A 26,162-nucleotide genomic window follows, 5' to 3' on the forward strand; every position below is an offset into this window, starting at 1 on the left:
CAACACAGGACATACCAATAAGCTCTCCCTTTGAGCAACAACCAACACAGGACATACCAATAAGCTCCCCCTCCTAACAAAGGAACACTGGCTTATAAAACTGCAGAAGGAGTCTGTAATTAAAAACAGCTGTATCCTTTGAGAGGGCGGGGTCAGAGCTCCAAATATCGATGGGGCCGACCAATCAGCTGCTTTGGACTTCAGGAAGCCATCCTGAAACACATACATACAAACAAACCCACAACACAGAAACTAGGGAACGTAACACACACGGTGAGAGATGACTCCTGGGTCTAGCTAGCCACTAGCCCCATACATAGTTAATTACATGGAACGACCCGGTGGTGGTGGTCAACAATGAGACGTCTGATACATCAACCAATGTCCATGATGACGCCTGAGGGCCGGTGTTCCATCACACAACACCTCCCCACCAGAACGTGTTCCCCTTAAAGATCTTCGATCGGCACAGTGAAATTTGCACCAAACTGTGAAAATATGAACACGGTGGTAAATTTTATTTATGAACAAATGACACAAAGAAAAACATGGATGTCGCAGTATCAGAGTCTTTAAAGAAAATATCATCACAACTATTCAGGTTACTAGTGCTGTATCTCTGTTGACACTAGCATGGTGTCAGGTTACTAGTACTGTATCTCTGTTGACACGAGCATGGTGTCAGGTTACTAATATCTCTGACACTAGCATGGTATCAGGTTACTAGTGCTGTATCTCTGTTGACACTAGCATGGTGTCAGGTTACTAATATCTCTGACACTAGCATGGTGTCAGGTTACTAGTACTGTATCTCTGTTGACACGAGCATGGTATCAGGTTACTAATATCTCTGACACTAGCATGGTGTCAGGTTACTAGTACTGTATCTCTGTTGACACTAGCATGGTATCAGGTTACTAGTACTGTATCTCTGTTGACACTAGCATGGTATCAGGTTACTAGTACTGTATCTCTGTTGACACTAGTATAGTATGAGGTTACTAGTACTGTATCTCTGTTGACACTAGCATGGTATCAGGTTACTAGTACTGTATCTCTGTTGACACTAGTATAGTATGAGGTTACTAGTACTGTATCTCTGTTGACACTAGTATAGTATGAGGTTACTAGTACTGTATCTCTGTTGACACTAGTATAGTATGAGGTTACTAGTACTGTATCTCTGTTGACACTAGTATAGTATGAGGTTACTAGTACTGTATCTCTGTTGACACGAGCATGGTATCAGGTTACTAGTACTGTATCTCTGTTGACACTAGCATGGTGTCAGGTTACTAATATCTCTGACACTAGCATGGTATCAGGTTACTAGTACTGTATCTCTGTTGACACGAGCATGGTATCAGGTTACTAATATCTCTGACACTAGCATGGTATCAGGTTACTAGTACTGTATCTCTGTTGACACTAGCATGGTATCAGGTTACTAGTACTGTATCTCTGTTGACACTAGCATGGTATCAGGTTACTAGTACTGTATCTCTGTTGACACTAGTATAGTATGAGGTTACTAGTACTGTATCTCTGTTGACACTAGTATAGTATGAGGTTACTAGTACTGTATCTCTGTTGACACTAGCATGGTATCAGGTTACTAGTACTGTATCTCTGTTGACACTAGTATAGTATGAGGTTACTAGTACTGTATCTCTGTTGACACTAGTATAGTATGAGGTTACTAGTACTGTATCTCTGTTGACACTAGCATGGTATCAGGTAATTTTGTTAAATCACCACCATAATAAGAGTTGTCCAGTATTTCTGTACAACATACGGATTCTTTAGACATTCAGAATTGTGAAAAAATGCATACTGAGGGAAAATAGAGCCCTTCTACAAATGATTACTAACCCAAACACAGTGGGGGAAAAGGAGCCTTCTAAGCCATCAGAGAAGGGCTAAGGATTTATAAAATAATGATTATGATAATATAGTGCCTTCGGAAAGTATTCAGACCCCTTGACTGCTTCCACATTTTGTCACGTTACAGCTTTAATCTAAAATGTATTTAAAAAAAATCCTCATCAATCTAAACACAATACTCTATAATGACAAAGTGAAAACAGGTTTTTTGATTTTTTTGCAAATGTATTAAAAACCTTATTCAGTTAAGTATTCAGACCCTTTGCTATGAGACTCAATTGAGATCAGGTGCATCCTTTTTCCATTGATCATCCTTGATATGTTTCTACAACTTGATTGGAGTCCACCTGTGGTAAATTCAATTGATTGGACATGATTTGGAAAGGCACATACGTGTCTATATAAGGTCCCACAGTTGACAGTTCATGCCAGAGCAAAAACCAAGCCATTAGGTCGAAGGAATTGTCTGTAGAGCTACGAGACAGGATTGTGTCGAGGCACACATCTGGGGAAGGGTACAAAAACATTTATGCAGCATCCAAGGTCCGCAAGAACACAGTGGCCTCCATCATTCTTAAATGGAAGAAGTATGGAATCACCAAGACTCTTACTAGAGCTTGCCTCCTGGCCAAACTGAGCAATCGGGGGAGAAGGGCCTTGGTGAGGCAGGTGACCAAGAACCCGATGGTCACTCTGATAGAGAGCAAAGTACAGAGCAAAGAACAGAGAGATCATTGATGAAAACCTGCTCCAGAGCACTCAGGATCTCAGACAGGGGAAAAGGTTCACCTTCCAACAGGACGATGACCCTAAGCACACAGCCAAGACAACGCACAAGTGGCTTCGGGACAAATCTCTGAATGTCCTTGAGTGGTCCAGCCAGAGGCCGGACTTGAACCCGATTGAACATCAATGGAGAGACCTGAAAATATCTGTGCAGCGACGCTTGTGCAGCGACGCTTCCAATCCAACCTGACAGAGTTTGAGAGGATCTGCAGAGAGAAATGGGAAAAGCTCCCCAAATATAGGTGTGCCAAACTTGTAGCGTCATACCCAAGAAGACTCGAGTCTAATCACTGCCAAAGGTGCTTTAACAAAGTACTGAGTAAAGGGTCTGAATACTTATGTAAATGTAATGTTTTTTTATTTATTTGTATACATTTGCAAAAAACTCTAAAAACCAGTTCTTGCTTTGTAATTATGGGGTATTTTGTGTAGATTGATAAGGGGGAAAAACAATTTAATACATTTTAGAATAAGGCTGGAAAATGTGGGAAAAGTCAAGGGATCTGAATACTTTCCGAATGCACTGTATAATAATAATACTATTATTTTCAATGTGTTCTGATTTAATCTCTTCAGTTTTTGTTGGAAAGAAAATGGCTAACACTGAAGAGAAAAAAATATCAAATCAGGATTCTTCTTTGCTCGACTCTGGGGCGAAAAATCTAGCTAGCTAAGTCAGCCATTGGGTAGGCCATCAGAAGCAAGATGAAGGCATTGCAACATTGCACTGATAAACGATGGGGAATTGTAGCCCCCTTGTCCTTCTGCAGCTTGCCTGCCAATGCATGCTTGTCCAAACCAAGCACCCAAGCTAACTGGCTAAAGTTGGCTAGCTTGCTGGCTAGCTACTTCCAGACCCAAATGAGAAAACACCTCACTCTGACCATTCTACTTGGCGTAGCAGAGCTGGTTAGCTGTTTACTTGTTATCTAAGTGTTCTTGACTAACTATTACTTTTCTTGCCAACATTTACTGACACCAGTCATATTCAGCAGGTGTTGCAAGTTCGTAAATTCATCAGTTGTTCTGCCCTCTGGCACACTCAGACGAGAGTGCTCTTAAATCAGAGTAGATAGCCGGAGTAAATTTGCAAACACAAGAGATAAGATATGAAAACAGTCATTCGAGTTTTTTGTAAGCTAACCAAATAACACCTGCATCTCTAGCTGTGTATAGCCACCGAAAAAACGATATGGGAAAAAGTCAGTCACTCACCCACTCCTCCAATGGCATGACATCCTCATAGTAGCTAAAGTTAGGCTCTGTGTTTTTAGCTTGCTACATAAATAGATACGCTAACCTATTAGCCACGTTATGGCTTTCTTGTGACCATCGCCCTTGCTAGTTTGATTGTATTGCCATTCCCAGCCTTAGTTACATTCGTCCGTTTTTGCCCAAAATATTGAGTCATTGAATCTGAAAAAGTGCATCCCGAATGGAGGCAGCAAACAATGTACCTGGCCACCTGTGATTTACAACCTGATAGCAATATTTTTTGGACTACCAAGAAATGTATTGGTGAATTATATTAATCATTCATTGAACTGCATCCATCTATTCTGCCAACAATGCCTTAGTGTACGTTATGGATCGTTGAGTCAACTAGAACCTATTTTTAAAACCTCTTATAAACTTGGTTTTGTAGCATAAACTGGGAATTGTATATTTTTAAATGATATTATGATTGTCTGTTTGTTTCATATCTGCAAAGTAGTTAAATGCTGTCAGTTCCACATTAAACTTTAGGTCACCGCTTACTTTGTGTGCTAAACGTGAAATGTTTTTGCGATTAAGTAATAGTTGTAAATGTCAATTGGGAAATGCTTAATGGTTGTGTTTTTGTATTATTATGATTGGGACCTACTGGCTTATTATGTCCAAGTTTAAGAACTGCTTATCTTTAACATCATGCTGTGTGTGTGACTGCTGTCTTTCCATTGGTCCTACGCAGTGGTGTTGTGGTGCCAGGAAAAGTGGTTAAACTCTAATTTTGCCCAAAAGTTCCCAAAAGGCCCACCTAGTGTTAAAAATCCCATATTTTCCTATGTTTTTATGAGTTTTGCTATTGATTTTTCTGATTTTCACTCTCAAAATCAAACTTTTTGTTTTTATACATTTTTTTTCCTTCCTCATGAAGCAATCTATTTTGTGAAGTGCACCAGTCTGCCACCCCCGTGCTTCACGGTTGGGATGGTGTTCTTCGGCTTGCAAGCCTCCCTCTTTTTCCTCCAAACATAATGATGGTCATTATGACCAAACAGTTCTATTTTTGTTTCATCACACCAAAGGACATTCCTCTTAAGAGTACGATCTTTGTCCCCATGTGCAGTTGCAAACCGCAATTTGGCTTTTTTATGGCGGTTTTGGAACAGTGGCTTCTTCCTTGCTGAGCGACCTTTCAGGTTATGTCGATATAGGACTCGTATTACTGTGGATATAAATACTTTTGTACCCGTTTCCTCCAGCATCTTCACAGGGTCCTTTGCTGTTGTTCTGGGATTGATTTGCACTTTTCGCACCAAAGTACGTTCATCTCTAGGAGACAGAACACGTCTCCTTCCTGAGCGTTATGACGGCTGCATGTTCCCATGGTGTTTATACTTGCGTACTATTGTTTGTACAGATAAACTTGGTACCTTCAGGGGTTTGGAAATTGCTCCCAAGGATGAATCAGACTTGTGGAGGTCCACAATTTTTTTCTGAGGTCTTGGCTGATTTCTTTTGATTTTCCCATGATGTCAAGCAAAGAGGCACTGAGTTTGAAGGTAGGCCTTGAAATACATCCAGAGGTACACCTCCAATTGACTCAAATGATGTCAATTAGCCTATCAGAAACTTCTAAAGCCATGACATAATTTTCTGGAATTTTCCAAGCTGTTTAAAGGCACAGTCAACTTAGTGTATGTAAAGTCCTCACTTTTGACACTAGCATGGTATCAGGTTACTAGTACTGTATCTCTGTTGACAGTAGCATGATATCAGGTTACTCGTATCTCAATTGACACTAGCCTGATTATGATGTCTGATATTGGTGATACAGTAGCTGTGTGCTGGGTCGGGGTCCAATGTCACAGTGCACAGGTCAACGTTTACTGAGGAGGAGGACCGAAAGCAACAAGGGTTAAGACATACTAGAGCAAAAAGGATGGGCAGGTGATTGCCCCCCTTCACACAGGAGAACAGAACTGACAAAACAATATGGGGCTGACATACTGTTAAATCAACGGCCATTCATTCTTCTATTTCCAGGCATAATCGTAATCCCAGATTGATGGCGTGGACTGCACTGATCTGTCCTTTATAAAGCATGTCTTTGTGTCTAGTGTAGATCCCTAACTAGACCGTCATGCCAAAACACAGAGCGGGTTTTCCCAGGTGGCCAATGTGCTAGTGCAGCAAATAGCCCATCTGAAAAGACGCCAACCAACATCTTGATCGTATGGATTGAAAGCAGCTGTAACAGGACAGGGCCGTTTCCTAATAAATTGTTAAGGATACTTTTCTGTGTATGGTGGTGAAGGGCAGCTCAGTGTCGATGCTGTTTCCTCTGGGGAACCGTTGTTGAAACGCCTCCTGCTGCCTAGACAACACTACTTTCAACAAACAGGCAGGAGGGTAATCAAATAGTAATCTTCCCTTTATAGTGCACTACTTATGACTAGGGCCTATAGGGCTCGGGTCAAAAGTAGGGCATTGTGTAGAGAAAAGGATACCATTTAGGACACAGATTTGTACTGAGGATTTGGGAAAACAAGCCCACTGATGACCAATATGTTCATGTGCAGCACCATTAAATGTAATGATAAAATATTAGCTTATTTTTATGACAATCACTTTGTTGTCATGGGGGAAACATTGTCTGAACTGTGTTTTGCTTCTCCACACAAATGTATGCTGGGCACACAGCTACACTCTACATGATTTATGATCACACTATTTCACACATTACAAGACAAGTAGACGCATCGCTGGCACTATTTCTTCTGCATGCTGACGGAAATACTGCCACTAAACCTGACAGGAAAATGAATCAAACGAAGCCAACAAAGTTAAAGTCATCACAATCTGTGATGTGAATTTATGCCATGTCTTTCTAAAATGTTTGTTCACAAACTGGAACCGTATTCATAGTGTTTCAGAGTAGGAGTGCTGATCTAGGATCAGGTCTCCCCCTGTCCATGTAATGTTATGAATTCTGATCTAAAATGATAAACTTATCATAGATCAGCACTCCTACTCTGAGACCATTTATGAATACAGGCCCTGAGCTTGTTTTGTCATAGTTAATGAAGCCAAGAGATATTCCTTACCCCCAAGGCCGGGTCGAAGACGATTATCATAGCCATCTAGAAGTCTGTCAAGGATCCGTGTGAAGAGAGTGATGTTGTTCTTGAAGGCATCTGTTGTAGGATCAGCAATCACCGGCCTGGGAGACAGACAAGTCAGATTGATGAGGCCTTGCATAGTTACTCCAGAGGGAATGAAAGAGGAGATAAAGTCAAAAGGTAAAAGAACACACATACACACACACACACACACACTCTCCCCCTTTCCCAAGCACCCTCCCAGATGACCCAGTTCTGTGCTGAACATTTGTGTGCCATCTGATCTTGGAGCAAAAACACAATTGAATATGCAAATGTCATCAGAGCTGTATATTGATGAATCCAATAATCAGAAGAGGCATAAATTCATTACATCTGCTCTCGTTGCATGTGATTGATGTGGATAATTACTTGGTTAATCAAATGACTGACATATTGGTTTCTTGATTGATTGTATACTAATATCAGTCTACAAGCTATATTCATGAGGGCTCTTGATACAGTGACATAAGTGTAATGTGCCAGAAATGCTGGAACCATGAGACTTCCTGGTCAATTTGAGAATTACACTACCTTACTAAAATAAGCTGTGTTACAAACACTGTATATACACAACAGATACTGTAAATTGGCCATACAGTACAAGGTCCCACTTTACAAAGTGTCCCAACACAAACGTATGCATTCCTATAGTAGTTACATAGACACAATTGAGATAACTGAGTGATCTCATGGAATGTCATTTCTTGAGCATTGAAATCAAGCGCTATTTACATATTAGTGACTCACGCTCAATGGCATCTGAAGTGAGTGCTGCTTTTTCAGACTGAGAGTAGCGACTGTACTCTATCGCCACCCGCAGGAACATAATCAGAAAATCACCCACTTCATTAATCTCACAAAGCCCCCCACGTCGACAAAGCCTGATTGATGTTCACCATGCTAAATACATAGGCAATTCATAGGTTAGGCTACTAAAAAATAGTGTCCCTACATTCGGTTGTGTGGCGTACAAAACTAAAGGAATTCAATTCCAAATCCCAGATATAGTGGTATACTTTCAGTCTTCCTGTGTAATGTGACAAAACATAATTGATTAAAAAAAAGATTATTCAAGGACTTACCTCGTTTGCAAGAGGAGCGTCAGTGTGAGGCAGTTGAGTAGACATTGAAAAATGTAGTCTCTATTCCTCATAGCTGCATGTACACCTACACACCAGGGAAGACTATACATCATGGAGCCATAATGGTTCAGCTGTTGATTTTGCGTATCTTGTTCTAGGTGTAGGCCTATTTCTACGGGAATATATTCAAATTAACACACAATAAACACAGATAAATACCTAGATACAGTATTACTGGAAATAATTCATTTGAATGCGCGTAGAAAAAAACATACATTACATTTAACATTTACACCATGTTAACTAGGGAGGCTGCAATTAGAATTCATTGACACTTAGGCCTAACATGCCTCTGTTGAATAATAATTTCCACTGTCTAACACTAAACATTTAGCGTTGTTCAAAAGAGCGTCTCCTTCTCAACCACCGTTCTAAAATCCCTTGCTCGTGTGCAGAAATGTTTTAGGGGTATCCCCACTGAGATAAACTCTACATGATATCTAGGCTAGGCTACTTACGATGTATGAGATCAGCGGAGACACAGACAGGAACTCTCATATCTTTCACATCACAAAACGACTTTTCATCAGCGAGGAGACTCACCTGGAATACAGGACGTAGCCTAATTGCAAGCAATTATTCGTACAGAAATTGAATCAGATGTTAAAGTTGAACCTAATGGAACCACTACGATGTGCCGTCTCTCAAGATGGAATGAGCGCGCCGCGCGAAAATAACGAGAGTGATACTTATTATAAATTCAAAGCACCAATAGATCACAGTTATGGCAAATTATGCACTGTCTTAATAATTTAATAGCGGACAAATGCATAGTCCTTGATGTCACTGGGTCTTGTTCAGCGTGTCATATTTTCCCATTCTGCTTCCAATTCAGTTTACCTCGTGACAGGGGAAAGGCACACACGCTCCGCGACTCTCTCGCTGCTCTCTCTCTCTCTCTCTCACACACACACACACACACACACACACACACACACACACACACACACACACACACACACACACACACACACACACAACTAAAAAGGCAGATGCTAAAGATTGATTGCATTATGGATTACAAACTAAGGTTTTAAACAGATGTAACAATTTTACAATGAATTAAAAACATTTAATTAGTACACATTAAGGTTGACCAATATTTGTTTATACATGAACATTTCTGTAATCTTCTTGTTTAACCCAGTAACTACACAACAATAATAGCATAATACATATGTAATAACACAAGGGTGTTGCATACACTGCATGGCATTTTATTAAATCTTTATTGCTCTTAAGAAAAACAAATCTGCTAAATTATACACTATGAGATGAGCTGTAACCATCCCTGAGAGAAAATGGCTTAGGAGGAGAAAGACCTTGTTTCTGAAAAAAAAAGAAATATGACAATCTTAAGGAGGTGGAATTTTGATCCTACTCTAATTGAATTTTCCACCTACCAGATCCATATTTCAGAGTAAAGAGGAATGTTGATACTTCAAAGAAGGGGGAAAATCAATGTGCTTGGGAACTACTTCCATCTGAACTATACACATTTGCACATTTAAATGATTTATTTCTTTATGCAAATGCATGAATTGCCTCATTCAGTCTATATGATCTATAATACCAGTGGATACATCGATTATGTCTCCAGTTTCTTATTTAAAACTACATTCAAATCGAGAGCAATAGCCATGGTGGCACAGTGATATGTAGGTGGCTAGTGAGTGGGTGCATGAAGGAATATGAATGAAGAACATAAACATGGTTACCTTGACAAGTTTACAGACAGATTCAACTAGTCATCACTCCTTAGCTGAGAGACATCCCCAAAAATGACTTATTGTTTCAACAGGGAAAGACATGGTTGCTGTAAAGGGTAAGGAATAAACACACCCCCTCTCAATCAATGAATCAACACACTCATAGACAAAAAGATGCTATCTAGAACTAAAAAGGGTTCTTCGGCTGTCTCAATAGGAGAACCCTTTGAAAAAAACATATTGGGTCCCATGAAGAACCCTTTCCACAGAGGGTTCTACCTTGAACCAAAAAGGGTTCTGCCTGAAACCAAAAAAGGTTCTCCCAGAACACTTTTGGAACCCTTTTTTCTAAGATTGTACTTAGCCAAATCTCACAGTTCAATATAGGCTTTGGGGGCTAAATAAATTCCATATAATTCCATAGTGACATCCCTGTCGCTACATTTAATGTCAACAAGCACATGCAATGAGATAATCTATGTTCAAATGTGTCCATCCATACTGCTATCTAAATGGCACCACACAACACACACTCTCTCCCTTCCTTACCCTCTGTCCTTTCTCCCCTCCCATCTGCTGAATAGTTTGCCACGCTTTCTCCTTGATGCCGCTACTGTCACCATTCTCTCTGTCCTCTCCTTGTTCTCCCTGTTGGTTACAGCTACATAGTTTGATGGACTGTTAAATGGCCAGCAAACATGTGAGATTTGCTTCCGGGTTCCAAGATTAGGTTATATTACAGCACATGTTCATTTGTGTAGTACTAGTACTGTGTAAGACTATGATATTATAATAACTGAATTCTAACCTTTAACCTTAGAAATCAATACCCCTCTTTCATCACAAAACTATTTCCACCCCCAGCACGGAGACATTACTGCAGCTCATCACCCTGTTGTCATTCCAGACCAGGAGGCTGCTTTCATTGATCCCATTACTGGACATACTTGGGAGTCTGTGACAGGTCATCAATGGCATTTTCAGTCTCATTGCCATGACCTTTGAGGGTCCCAGTCCCACCGTCCAGTCAAGCCTGGAATGAACTGTGTACACGACCTCCATGGATGAAAGGGAGACCAGTCTGACAGAAAGAATACAGTCTGAGGTCAAGCAAATCTTAAAATCCACTGGAATTTACTGCACAAAGATATTTTATCTCAATTTTTGTGCCCCTGGCAAAGAACACTTTATGTCGCCAGAAAAAGGTGATGCATCACAGTAAGCTCACTGGACTGATGGGTTGATCTCTGGGAAAGATGACTGAGTGACACGACAAGATGATTCATGAAGTTAAAGGAATCTGGATAGGAATTGAAAGTGTGATTGACACGGTTTGGGAATACCTGCCAAAATGTGCCCTCCCTTTCCTGAATGATTTTTCACGGTGCAGCAGCGGTACTCCTTGTATATACAGTAGCTTCATTCTTGTGTGTTTTATTTCTCATTTAAAACATTATATTATATTTATTTTCTATACTTTTCCCCTACCCTACCCTATCATCCCTACCCTAATTGGATTAAACTACCGGACAACAATACTTCTACTTACAGCAAATTGTCCCTTTTATTTATCTCTGCATCATTGAGGAAGAGCTTGTAAGTAGGCATTTCACTGTAAGGTCTACACCTCTTGTATATGGCCCATGTAACAAATATAATTTGATTTCAACAATACTCAGAGTCAATATTCACGTCATAAGAAGGAATTCCCCTCGACCACACCCACAGGAGTTTGAGGTGGGGGAAGATGCATTCGAGGGTTCGAATTCAAACTAGGAAGCGAAATACAATCCATCATTCTATATAGGGGGAAGAGGTTTTAGCAACAGCTGTGCTGGACTGTGGTCGACATGGATGATAGTTCTAATGGTATGGGTGGGGATGATGAAGGTCATGGACCTAGATGGTCTGATGAGAAGGAAAAGGAATGTCCCTGCGACAAGCACAGCTGACAGCAGTGGCACTTCTAGTGTTGAGAACGTGAAGAGGGTGAAGGTAGTGAAAAACGAAAGTAACAATGTGTCAGAGTGGAAAGTTGCAATTGTGTTTGATGTGACCACGGGGTCTCATCTACACCTTATTCAATTAACCAATGCCGTTAAGAAAGAGATAGGTGAAGTCACATTAGCCCTGTCCATTGGTAATGGTAGACTGTTAATATTCTGTGCTGACCATGTTCAGCAAGGGAAGATTCTGAAAATGAAAACTCTCAATGGGAAGAAAATCACAAGTCATGTCCCTGGAGCTTTGGCTAAGCTGAGGCTCATTTCTGGTGTTCCACTATCTATGTCCATAGATTATATAAAATGTAGAGGGGGGCATAGTGGTTGAAGCCAATAGGCTGTTCAGTAAGAAAGAGTGGCAGAGAAGTGAAAGCCTGTCAGTACTATTCATGTTTGAGAAGGTTTTACCTAAGAAAGTACAGATGGGCTTCCTTGCTTTCAATGTTAAAGAGCTTGTCCCACCTCCATTAAATGCCAAAGAATGGGACATGTAGCGGTTCTGTGCAAAGGAAGGAAAATATGTATCAAGTGTGGAGGGGAACATGATTATGGTGAATGTGGGAACAATGTCAAGGCTAACTGTTGTGGGCCTCCTGAGTGGCGCAGCAGTGTAAGGCATCGCAGTGTTTGAGGCATCACTACAGACACAGGTTCGATCCCAGGCTGTGTCACAGCCGGCCGTGACGGGGAGACCCATGAGGTGGCGCACAATTGTCCCAGCGTCGTCCGGGTTAGGGGAGGGTTTGGCCCGCCGGGATTTCCTTGTCCCATCATGCTCTAGCGACTCCTTGTGACGGGCCGGGCGCCTGCAAGGTGACTTCAGTCGCCAGCTGGACGGTGTTTCCTCCGACACATTGGTGCGGCTGGCTTCCGGGTTAAGTGAACAGTGTGTCAAGAAGCAGTGCGGCTACGAAAAAGTTGTGTTTCGGAGGACGCATGGCTTTCAACCTTCGCATCTCCCGAGTCCGTAGGGGAGTTGCAGCGATGGGACAAGACTAACTACCAATTGGATATCACAAAATTTGGGAGAAAAAGGGGTAAAGTACAAAAAATTAAAAGTTAACTGCTGTAATTATGGGGGGGACACAACAACATTTGGTGGATGCCAGGTGCACAAAGAGGCTAGAGAGGCCCAAAGATATAAAATCACTCATAATGTCTCTTATGCAGAGGCTGCAAGGTAGATTGGTGGAACTATTAGGCAGAATGATGAAGATAATGGGGTTACTCATGGAATAAGTGATAGATCAATTGGACAGGGCACTGTAGGAAATGTTGCTTATGCTAGTCCTGACATGGATATGAGACCTGCTCAGAAATCTTCCGCTCACAAGTATCGTGTCAAAGGACATCTTAATAGTTCAGCAGATTGACTTTATAACCTTCATTGGAAAGGTTATCAACCTGACTGCATTTGTAGAAAGAACTGCCAAGTTGAAGATCATTGTGGAAGCAGCAACAGAGTTTTTAGGAGTAACAGATGTTACTGTCGCCATGATTGTTGATATGTTGACTCCTAATAATACTAATGATGGAATGTCTCAGTATGATGATCGTTAGAGTTATGTTTTTTGTTATCCTTCAGTGGAATGCCAGAAGGCCTAGTGCCAACGGTCAGGAGGTTAAGAAATATGTCATTAATTTAGAGATCAAACCTGGCGTAAAGTCTCTGTTGCAATGTTTAATGAAATTTCAGAAGAATTCGGCTCTAGAGATATGGTGCGGATACTTTAATGCACATAATAGTTTATGGGGAAGCACACATTGTAACGGATGTCGTACGGAGTAGACCAAGGCGCAGCGGGTTGAGTGCTCATATTTAACTTTTATTTGAGACACGTAACAAAACAAGAAAACGAACGAACGACAAACAGTCTTGCAGGCTACACACAGCAATGCAAAAACAACTTCCCACAAACGACAGGTGAAAAAGGGCTACCTAAGTATGACTCCCAATCAGCAACAACGATGTACAGCTGTTCCTGATTGAGAGCCATACCAGGCCAACACAAAGAAATATACAACATAGAAAAACTATAGAAATACAAAATATAGAACAATACCCCAAAACCCCGACAACACAAAACAAACACACCCCTGCCACGCCCTGACCAAACTACAATGACAAATAACCCCTTATACTGGTCAGGACGTGACAGTACCCCCCCCCCCCCAAAGGTGCAGAACCGGGATGCACCTGAAACAAAACAAATACCCACAACAACAAAAAAATCCCAAAACTACATGGGAGGGAAGGGAGGGCGGCCACCGACGGTGCTTCTGCAACACCCCCCCCCCTTCCCAATACTCCCCCCTACGGAGGTGGCTCAGGAGCGGGACGCACACCCCGCTCCACCCCTGGCCTACCCCACTTACATGACGTCTCTAGAGCGAGGTCCCTCTCCGTCGACCCCGGACTGGGGACCCTCGCAATGGGTGACTCTGGCTGCGTCGTACTGGAGGGCGACTCTGGCTGCTCCGGACTGTAGGGCGACTCTGGCTGCACCGGTTCCGGACTGTAGGGCGACTCTGGCTCAGGGCTGAGGAGTGTCTCGGCTGGCTCCGGACTGTGGGCCGTCTCGGCTGGCTCCGGACTGTGGGCCGTCTCGGCTGGCTCCGGACTGTGGGCCGTCTCGGCTGGCTCCGGACTGTGGGCCGTCTCGGCTGGCTCCGGACTGTGGGCCGTCTCGGCTGGCTCCGGACTGTGGGCCGTCTCTGCAGGCTCCGGACTGTGGGCCGTCTCTGCAGGCTCCGGACTGTGGGCCGTCTCTGCAGGCTCCGGACTGTGGGCCGTCTCTGCAGGCTCCTGACTGTGGGCCATCGCTAGACGGGGCACTGTCGCCGGAAGCTCTGGACGGGGCACTGTTGCCGGAAGCTCTGGACGGGGCACTGTCGCCGGAAGCTCTGGATGGAGTACTGTTGTCGGAAGATCTGGACGGGGACTGCGCACTGAAAGCCTGATGTGTGGGGCTGGCTTAGGAGGCGCCAGCCTAAGGACACGCACCACAGGGCTAGTGCGAGGAACAGGTGCAGGACGAGCTGGACTGGGCTGACGCACTGGAGGCCTGGTGGGTGGTGCTGGCTTTGGAGGCGCCAGACTGAAGACACGCACCTCAGGGCTAGTGCGGGGAGCGGGAACAGGATACACTGGTCCGTGAAGGCGCACTGGCGGTCTCGAATGCAAGACTAGCACCACCCGTACTGGCTGGGTGCCCGCTTCCCCCCGGCAAATGCGGGACGCTGGCACCGAGCACACCGGCCTGTGGATGCTCGGCCTCGACGCCGTGCGCATCACCCCATAGCACGGGGCCTGACCAGTATCACGCTGCCTCCGGTAAGCACGGGGAGTTAGCTTGGGGCTCAACCCTGGCCTAGCCAAACTACCCGTGTGCCCCCCAAAAACATTTCTTGGGGCTGCCTCTCACACTGTCCAATCGGCACGTAAAATGCCTCATAACGTCGCCGTTCCGCCTTGGCTGCCTCCAGCTCCTCCTTAGGGCGACGATATTCCCGAGCCTGGTGCCATGGTCCAGCCCCGTCCAGAATTTCCTCCCATGTCCACGATTCCAAATAGCTCCTCTCCAGCTCCTTCCCCCGCTGCTTGGTCCATTGGTGGTAGGAAGTTCTGTAACGGGTGTCGTACGGAGTAGACCAAGGTGCAGCGGGTTGAGTGCTCATATTTAACTTTTATTTGAGACACGTAACAAAACAAGAAAACGAACGAACGACAAACAGTCTTGCAGGCTACACACAGCAATGCAAAAACAACTTCCCACAAACGACAGGTGAAAAAGGGCTACCTAAGTATGACTCCCAATCAGCAACAACGATGTACAGCTGTTCCTGATTGAAAGCCATACCAGGCCAACACAAAGAAATATACAACATAGAAAAACCAAAGAAATACAAAACATAGAACAAAACCCCGACAACACAAAACAAACACACCCTGCCACGCCCTGACCAAACTACAATGACAAATAACCCCTCATACTGGTCAGGATGTGACACACATACAGATGCTAATGGTACTATTGTGGAAGATATGATGGAAACAAGAGCATTAGAATGTCTTAACGATGGATGTGGTACAAGAGTTGATGTTGTTAGAGGGGTTACATCCTGCCTGGACCTCACACTGGCTTCTAACTCTGTTGCATGTACAGTTGAAGTCGGAAGTTTACATACACTTAGGTTGGAATCAATAAAACTCATTTTAACAAACTATAGTTTTGGCAAGTCGGTTAGGACATCTACTTTGTGCATGACACAAGTAATTTTTCCAACAATTGTTTACAGACAGATTATTTCACTTATAATTCACTGTATCACAATTCCAGTGGGTCAGAAGTTTACATACACTAAGTTGACTGTGCCTTTAAACAGCTTGGAAAATTCCAGAAAATGATGTCATGGCTTTAGAAGCTTCTGATAGGCTAATTGACATCATTTGAGTCAATTGGAGGTGTACCTGTGGATGTATTTCAAGGCCTATCTCAGTGCCTCTTTGCTTGACATCATGGGAAAATCAAAAGAAATCAGCCAAGACCTCAGAAAAAAATGGTAGACCTCCACAAGTCTGATTCATTCTTGGGAGCAATTTCTAAATGCCTGAAGGTACCACGTTCATCTGTACAAACAAGAGTACGCAAGTATGAACACCATGGGACCACAAAGCCGTCATACTGCTCAGGAAGGAGACGCGTTCTGTCTCCTAGAGATGAACATACTTTGGTGCGAAAAGTGAAAATCAGTCCCAGAACAACAGCAAAGGACATTGTGAAGATGCTGGAGGAAACATCAAGGAAGAAGCCACTGCTCCAAAACCACCATAAAAAAAGCCAGACTGCGGTTTGCAACTGCACATGGGGACAAAGATCTTACTCTTAAGAGAAATGTCCTCTGGTCTGATGAAACAAAAATAGAACTGTTTGGCCATAATGACCATCGTTATGTTTGGAGGAAAAGGGGGAGGCTTGCAAGCCGAAGAACACCATCCCAACCGTGAAGCACAGGGGTGGCAGCATCATGTTGTGTGGGTGCTTTGCTGCAGGAGGGACTAGTGCACTTCACAAAATAGATGGCATCATGAGGTCGGAAAATTATGAAGATATATTGAAGCAACATCTCAAGACAACAGTCAGGAAGTTAAAGCGTGGTCGCAAATGGGTCTTCCAAATGGAAAATGACCCCAAGCATACTTCCAAAGTTGTGGCAAAATGGCTTAAGAACAACAAAGTCAAGGTATTGGAGTGGCCATCACAAAGCCCTGACCTCAATCCTATAGAAAATTTGTGGGCAGAAATGAAAAGGCGTGTGCAAGTAAGGAGGCCTCCAAACCTGACTCAGTTACACCAGCTCCCGTTAGGAGGAATGGGCCAAAATTCACTCAAGTTATTGTGGGAAGCTTGCAGAAGGCTACCCAAAATGTTGGACCCAAGTTAAACAATTTAAAGGCAATGCTACCAAATACTAATTGAATGTATGTAAACTTCTGACCCACTGGGAATGTGATGAAAGAAATAAAAGCTGAAATAAATCACTACTATTATTCTGACTTTTCTCATTCTTAAAATAAAGTGGTGATCCTAACTGACCTAAGACAGGGATTTTTTACTAGGATTAAATGTCTGGAATTGTGAAAAACTGAGTTCAAATGTATTTGGCTAAGGTGTATGTAAACTTCCGACTTCAACTGTATGTGTGAATGGAATATAATGAATGATTCTACTGTTGGAAGTGATCATTTCCCAATTTGGTGTACCATGAACTGTGATGTAACTATTCCAGATAGAGTACCATTCATGAAGATGGGGCTTTCATGAAGCAGACTGGGAAAAGTTTGGTGATCATTGTTAAAGTCTGTTTGACAGTTGTCTTTAGAGAGGCCGGTTGATGTATTTGCTGTCTCTGCAACCTCTCTGATTTTGAGTGCTGCATATGTATATGTACCATTGAGTGAAGTGGGTGAGAAAAATAAGGTGGTTCCTTGGTGGACTGAAGAGTGCACTGTGGCTATTGGAGAAAGAAATAGAGCTTATAGAGTGTTGCGTAGGAATATGACTCCTGAGAATCTACTTTATTTCCAAAGGAAGAGAGCTTTAGTACGTAGGGTTATTAAGTCTGTCAAGAGAAATGCATGGAGACTGTTCTGCTCTATAATAGGGAGGGATACTGAGCTGGGGGATGTATGGTCTATGTTGAAAAAGATGACTGAAAGAAGCAAGTCAACTCAAATTCCAGTTTTGGTTATGGGTCAAAACATATCTAACTGATGAAAGAAAAGCTGACTTGTTGGGGAAGACATTTGCTAGGGTACATAGTGGGGTTACTTTGGATGAAGTATTTAAGCAACGCAGGTGTGAGATTTGAAATGCTAATTTTAGTGTGTATAAGAAAATAAATACAGTTGACTCTTCTTTGGATGCTGTTTTTAGCATAGATGAGATGTGTTAATAGGCTGTGGATGTACAGCCCCAGGTTGTGCCATGTAATATTTAAGCATCTACCTGAAGAGGCCATACATGTTCTCCTGTGATAATTTAACAAGATTTGGAGTGAGAAGGTTCTACTTTCTGGTTGGAAATGTGCAGTAATATTACCTTTTGTAAAGCCTGGTAAGGAGCCTTCATGTGCTGATAGTTTTAGACCAAAAGCACTGCCCTCTAACTTGTGTAAACTGATGGAAAAGATGATTGTTATATTTCCTGGAACAAAGAGGTTTATTGAGTCAATTTCAAACTGGATTCCGTAAAGGTAGGTATACTTTGTATGCATTAGTAAAGGTGAGCAATGAAGTAAAAAAAACTCTGGTCTTGAAAGAAGTAATGGTTACTGTCTTTTTTGACATGAAAAGACTTATAACACTATGTTGAGAGAAGGCCTACTAATTAAGATGCAAGGACTTGGTATTGGTGAGAGATTATATAACTGGGTTTTGGCCCTCTTTTTTAAATCGCTCTTTTCAAGTTAAAATAGGATAAATTTTATCTGATGGCTAAGGAGTTGACAATGGGATTCCTCAAGGCAGTGCTATCAGTCCAATTTTGTTCAACATTATGATTAACGATGTGTTTTCGAATGTAGGCAGGGGTATTGGTTCATCCCTATATGCTGATGATGGATCTATTTGTAAGAATGGAAAGGAAAGCCTCTTGTGATCAAATCTATTCAAGAAGCTATAATGGATGTTGAAAGATGGTGAATTGACTGGGGTTTTAAATTGTCAGTAGAAGAAGGTTACTGATATTATACAGTTGTTTCTGTATGGACAGCCAATGGGGAGGGTTTCTAAGTACACATATTTGGGTCTATGGTTCAATGAGTGATATACATGGAAATATCATGTCATAAATGTTGAAACAAAGTGAAAGAAGGTGGTTAATCTTATGCACGCAGTCTCTGGTTATGAATGGGGTGCTGCCAGACAATCGTTGATGGATATTTACAGAGCTCTGATCAGGACTACAATTGATTACGGGTGTATAGTTTATGGAACAGCAGCGAAGACTTGGCTTCAGAGGTTGGACAGAATCCAGTATTTAGCTTTAAGGATATGTATTGGTGCATTTAAATCAACATCTGTATATGCCTTACTAGCGGAGGCAGGTGAGATGCCTTTGGATATACGGCGTAAAAACATTTCATTCGCTTATTGGGTTCGGTTGAAAGGCTGTGAGGTTGAGCGTCTCACTGCTATTGTTCTAGATGACTGTTGGGAACATACTAGTAGACAAGGCAGAGGTTTTGGTTAGACAATTGTAAAGCTTGCTGATGAGAGTGGTTTGAGGGAGTTGGAGGTTGGCCCTTCTGTGGTGATAGGGGATGTTCCTCCATGGTTGCTCCCAGATCCTTGTGTTGATCAAACCTTGGTTGAGATAAGGAAAGATTGGTTAGAAGCCAGTGATATAGGGAAAATGGTGGACAATTACATAGGTACAAGTTTATGCTTTTTTACCGTTTTTCACAGATGGATCCAAGGATGCGCAGATATGTAGATGACTAACAGATGAACTGTCAGTATACTCAGTTGAACTGTTGGCAATAGCAGTTGCCCTCAAGTGGGTGGAGGACCTACAACCTGTTAGAATTATAGTATGCTCAGATTCTCTGTCTGTATTGCATAGTTTATAATTTGGTAAATCTACTAGGAGTGACCTATTATTGGAGGTATTAATGTTACTATGTATAATTGAGAAACTGTTGGGTGCCAGCCAGTGGTACTTAAGTAAAACCACTTTAAAGTACTACTTTAGTCGTTTTTTTTGGGTATCTGTACTTTACTTCACTATTTATATTTTTGCCAACTTTTACTTCACTACATTCCTAAAGAAAATATTGTACTTTTTACTCCATACATTTTCCCTGACACCGAAAAGTACTTGTTACATTTTGACAGGAAAATGGTCAAATTCACACACTTATCTAGAAAACATCCCTGGACATCCCTACTGCCTCTGATCTGTAAGACTCATTAAACACAAATGCTTTGTTTGTAAATTAGGTCTGAGTGTTGGAGCGTGCCCCTGGCTATCCACCAATAAAAAATAAAACTGTGCCATCTGGTTGTTTAATATAAAGAATTAAATTATTTATACTTTTAGTACATTTTAGCAATTCCATTTACTTTGATACTTAAGTATATTTAAAACCAACCACTTTTAGACTTTTACTCAAGTAGTATTTTACAGGGTGACATTCACTTTTACCTGAGTCATTTTCTATTAAGGTATCTTTACTTTTACTAAAGTATGACAATTGAGTACTATTTCCACCACTGGTCCCAGCACATTCGGGTGTGGAAGGGAATGAAATTGTAGACCAGTTAGCCAAAAGAGCTTTGAAATGAGACATGATTGATATTGATGTTCCACTGGGTAGAGGGGAGGCCAAATGTAAGATCAAAGCCATTTTGATAGATGTGTGGAAGAAAAGATGGGACTCTGAGCCCTCCAAAGAAAGGTTGGAACAAGATTCAAACTCCTCATTACATCTGGTTGGCAAGCATGTGAATGGTTTGTGTCTGGAGTGTATGGTCAATGAAACGGTGGAGGATGTGTTGTTATATTGTTGTAAGTATTTTAAAGGGAGGGAAAGATTAGGAGGGGTTGGGGGGGTTTTGAAGGGATTTTTGGGATGGGAGGATCTATTAGAAGTTAGTAGGGCTCTTTTTTATTTTCTCAGAAGTACTGAGTTAGGTAGGAGGATTTAGAAATGTAAACCGTGATTGACCACACACTCCAGCACAGTAGGTGGCGGCATGCAGCTTTAACATTTGTTTGCGGACCGCCATTATGTCATAGAAGAAGAATACCACGCCCACAAATTAGGGAAAACAAACATTCTTTCCCATTGACTCCCATTGTAAGAGACAACTTCGTAGTCTATTTTCAGTTAAACAGAAATAAGAAAACATGCCAAAAAGCTGCTGTATTGTTCAAACTACATTTAACTAGGTCAAAAATTCCAACCTAAGGTTCACAATGCTCCCTTGTAGGGAAATAGAGCCTGCGAGAAGAGCCCTGTGGCTTCAGGCTATTTGATGTGGGAGAGTGGGAATTGTTGGGCTTCAGTGTCCAAGAAGGCTACAGGTAGCTATGTGTGTGGAAAACATTTCATCACAGGAAAGACTTTTCATTTGTTTAGTATAGTCCATTTGTAACTCCACTACATACTTGTAGCTGTATAGTTTGTTTGTTTGTGTTGTTGGTCTTGCCTAGTTTAATGTTCCGATTGGTAGCTAGCTAGCACTCATTCTCTCAGATGGCTTCTAGTGCCACCATGAAAAAGGGCATGCAGGTAGCCCTACAATATTACGTTTTTCTAAGTAGTGAGAACGCACGGGAGCAGGCAATGTTGAAAAGACATCTTTAGACATGTACTTTTCTTAAATTTTGTTTTGTAATTAACCAAAACAAGCAGACAACAAAAAAAATTATTTGAAAAAGGTCACATTTTTGCTGTGAACCAATGGGGTAACTGAGGTAACCACAGGTGGCCAGAGGGGGCCATGGCATTCTCTAATACAGACTGTGGGACTATCGATGATGACGGTGATGACTGCGTCCTCTGCTGGAGACACATATTACTGTAACTCAACAGATCACTTCCCATGTTTGTTTTGTATTTTTATATAAAATTATCTTTACTCTTAATATTTATTATCTCAATTGTTTCTCATAATATAGGCATATCATCTGTGAGGGGAAGATTGCAATGTTACCAGCCAAGATATGGTGCATTCAAAATAGACACGTTACACATTCTATTCTATACGTAATGATATTGGGCATTCATGCATTTACGTTATTATAAAATGGCAAGATAAGATGCTACAGTAATTGTGTATCTAAACTATACATGCTGGAAATATGAGGAAAACGTATAACAAGGACAATTAACATCAGTGATTTATGAGAACATATAAATTATACACTTAAATCAGCCGTACATTATCATCATCATTTTGGTCAGCTGATCCCACACATGTTGCTGGAACTGCCAGACCTGTCTCACGCCTGTTGCCTCGGCAACAAGCCTTGCAGAATACAGATGAAGAGGCTGTCGAGGGTCTGTGACACCGATAAAGACCACACTGCTCCATGGAGGAAAAGACAAGCCATGTTACATCTTTACAGGTAGCAAGGACTGTGTGGAGTGTGTGTGTGTGTGTGTGTGTGGGAGAGAGTGCGTGGGAGAGAGAGTGTGTGTATGTGTGTGTATGAGTGAGAGCGAGAGAGTGAGGGTGTGAGAGAACAACAATGAGAGAGGTGGAGAGGTTACAAGGCTAATGGGTTCAATGAAGTATGTATAATTGCTCAATTTGTTATAACATTGGCTTGTTAATTCAATGTACTTTGTAGCTAGCTATATTATTACCATAATGTTACAGGATGTTCTCTGATGTAATACATTCATTTCTCACCATTTATTTTCTCCTTCTCAGACTACATTAGTCTTAAAATATGCAAAATGAAGAAGAGAAATAGCTCTTATAAAGTCTTTGCCATTGACTACTACCCCATCCTTTAGAAGTGTAATAGCACCACTGTACTGGACCAGCCACTCATTATGCCCTCTCCTGGATTCTGCAGGGTCTCATTGTCATCATTGTATGTCTCATAAGAATCCTCTGTCCTCAATTTGTCCAGTCTTACATGACAAGAAGAAAAAGTGCTGTGTGTAGACAGTCAGCACAATTCTGATCTTTCTTCCACTAATTGGTCTTTTGACCAGTGACATCAGATCTTTACACACAGATATTTTTTAGAGCTGATCTGATTGGTCAAAAGACCAATTAGTGGGAAAAAATATCATAATTAGGTTGCCTGTCTAAACGCAGCTAAGTAAGACATTCTCTACTGAGGGTTGTCTGAGAACAGTCTCAGAAATGGCCATTAGATAAATGTTCTCTGTCAAGGTAATTAAGAATAGTTTGGTCATTTTGTAACCATTAATTAGACCTATTATCCCTGTCCGTCACTGAAGGATTTGCTTTAGGAGGTCACAAAGGCAGTAGTGATGTCCACACAATTGGAAAAACATTCTACCTTTCATAAAGGGTTCTATGGCTTGTCTCTGTAGAACCTGTTCACCCAACAAAGAACCATTTTAGAACCTGTACTTCCATAGAGAAACCTTCTCTGATGAGAAAGGTTGTATGTAGGACTCTTGTCCTGGTAAAAAAATTAAACTGGTGACAAAAAGGTTAAGTACAATGATGACATTTGACATACAGGTAAATGCCAAAATAATGGAAACAGTTGAGTAAATGAGGGATACAAAGTATGTTGAAAGCAGGTGCTTCCACACAGGTGGGGTTCCTGAGTTACTTAAGCAATTAAAATCCCATCATGCTTAGGATCATGTATAAAATGCTGGGCAGGCCATTATTTTGGCTACCATGGCTATGCCCCCATAGGATGACAATGCCCCCATTCACAGGGCGCTGAATAGTTTGTTGAGCATTAAAACGATGTAAGCCATATGCCATGCCTTATATCGGTCACCAGATTGCAACACAATTGAACAGATTCTGGAGCGACGCCTGAGACAGCGGTTTCCACCAATATCAACAAAACCCCAAATTATGTAATTTCTCATGGAAGAATGGTGTGGCATCCCTCCAATACAGTTCCAGATACTTGTAGAATCTACTGTATGTCAAGGCGTATTGAAACGGTTCTGGCTCGTGGTGGCCCAACTCCCTATTAAGATGCTTTATGTTGATTTTCTTTATTTTGGCAGTTACAGTACCTTATTATTGTGTTGTTCATGAATCTGTTAAACATTTTTGCAATATTTAATAAATGCATATGATTACTGTGCCCTGACCGAGATGGTAACATGAACTCAGTCGTGCTTCACAAATACATAGCTTTTCCTCAGTTGCAGGTGTTGCCTATTGCACTCCAATTAAGTATGCACTCTAGGAGGAATAAATGCCTGATTTAATACATTCATTAATTAAATGGGTTACACACCTACATGGATAGGTCTTGCTGAAATAATGATGTTTAAATGATGAAACATGTTTTTCACATAATTATAAATAATGGAGGTGTAGCTTTTGTGTTGTTTGCTCAAGTGTAATGGCAACCCCAAATGCTTCCCCTGATAAGAAACAATAGAAAACAACTGAATGAGGTACAAAATAAAGAAAATGGATTACTTATAGATGCAACTAGGGAACAGGCTTGGCACATGCCTGAAAATGACACTCCCAAACTTTCATATTTCACCCCACTTGGATTTGCAGGTGAAATCATGAATGAAACGATAAAATCCATACAGAAACATTTTCTGTATAATTTCTCTCTTCTCTCCTCCAGTCTTATGTAATTCCACAGATGAATCATACACATGTATGTGAATTAACCTCTACGGGATCGGTGTCCCCCTCCTTTCAAATGGTACCAAGAATATGCATATCCTTGCTTCAGGTCCTGAGCTACAGGCAGTTCAATTTGGGTGTCATTTTAGGCGAAAATTGAAAAAAACGGGTCCAATCCTTAAGAGGAGTCTATTGACGCACCTACGCGTCAATGTAAATGATCATTACAAAAATCCCCAGCAAAATCAGACATACTTTAAAGTACTACTTAAGTAGTTTTTTTGGTATCTACTTTACTATTTATATTTTTACAACTTTTACTCCACTACATTTCTGAAGAAAAGAATGTACTTTTTACTCCATACATTTTCCCTGACACCTCAAAGTACTCGTTACATTTTCCATGCTTAGAAGGACAGGAAAATTGTCTAATTCACGCACTTCTCAAGAGAACATCCCTGGTCATCCCTACTGCCTCTGATCTGGCAGACTCACTAAACACAAATACTTTGTTTGGAAATTATGTCTCAGTGTTGAACTGTGCCCCTGGCTATCCGTAAAATAAAAAAAACTAGAAAATAGTGTCATCTGGTTTGCTTAATACAAGCATTTTAAATGATTTATACTTTTACTTTTGATACTTAAGTACATTTAAATACTTTAACTTTTACTCTAGTAGTATTTTACTGGGTGACTTTCACTTTTACTTGAGTCATTTTCTTTTAAGGTCTTTTACTTTTACTCAAGTATGAAAATTGGGTACTTTTTTCACCACTGGAGACCCCTGCCCTCGTCACTTCACCAGAGGTCACAAACAATCAAAATATATCTGAGTTTCTATTGTCCATTTCCCCTGGAACTTTAAATATTTCTAAGAGAACAATGCACAATTCATCTTTCTTAGGTTAGACAGCAAGACACATTACTGAGAAAATTCTGACTATATAAAATCTTGGTAAGACTTCATAATGACCGCGCCCACATTATTTTAAGTTTCTGGTGTAACATCATTAAATGTCAGCAGGGGGCATAATACTAAACATATTTAATATGCCTTTTTATGTACCAGGGGTAGGAGTGAGGAGGATGTGTGTTGATTTTGGCAAAGGTAGGAAACAAGGTAGAATTACAATAATTTCAAGTAAATTAAATATAAGCCTTGATTATGAAGCATAACAGTCTTAACATAACCCCCCAAAAAACAAAAGGACTACATGACCAGTCAAAACTGTTCTAGGTCAAAAAAAAAAAAAAATGCCAAGACTGTACTCAGACACAATACTCCGCTAATTGAGAAATGTTCTCATTTCACTCCAGTTTGGGGTTGTCGTCGAGTTGCTTACACATCATTGACTGCTGTGACATGCTAACCAGTGAGATGTGTCGGTGTAAAATTGGGATAGCAGCAGCAGGACATAACAAGCATGAGTCATAGCCCC

At 41.4% G+C, this 26,162-nt stretch overlaps 1 protein-coding gene across 2 annotated transcripts in view; it reads right to left on the bottom strand.

Moving 5' to 3' along the window:
* LOC115171119 (gamma-aminobutyric acid receptor subunit alpha-2-like) overlaps positions 1–8,802 on the bottom strand; it is a 51,328-nt gene extending 42,526 nt beyond the window's left edge. Inside the window, exons 1-3 of one of the 2 annotated variants that reach the window (XM_029727654.1) lie at positions 8,723–8,802; positions 8,120–8,204; positions 6,981–7,096 (exon numbers count right to left, since the gene is read on the bottom strand). In XM_029727654.1, coding sequence (XP_029583514.1) covers positions 6,981–7,096; positions 8,120–8,190 — 187 coding nt within the window. In that variant the 5' untranslated portion in view covers positions 8,191–8,204; positions 8,723–8,802. Of the gene's footprint in view, positions 1–6,980; positions 7,097–8,119; positions 8,205–8,637 lie in introns of both variants that reach the window. The other variant, XM_029727645.1, reaches the window with a different exon arrangement.
* Between the last annotated feature and the right edge of the window lie 17,360 nt (positions 8,803–26,162).

The sequence above is a fragment of the Salmo trutta genome, chromosome 3 (assembly GCF_901001165.1).
Source record: "Salmo trutta chromosome 3, fSalTru1.1, whole genome shotgun sequence".
Taxonomy (NCBI): domain Eukaryota; kingdom Metazoa; phylum Chordata; class Actinopteri; order Salmoniformes; family Salmonidae; genus Salmo; species Salmo trutta.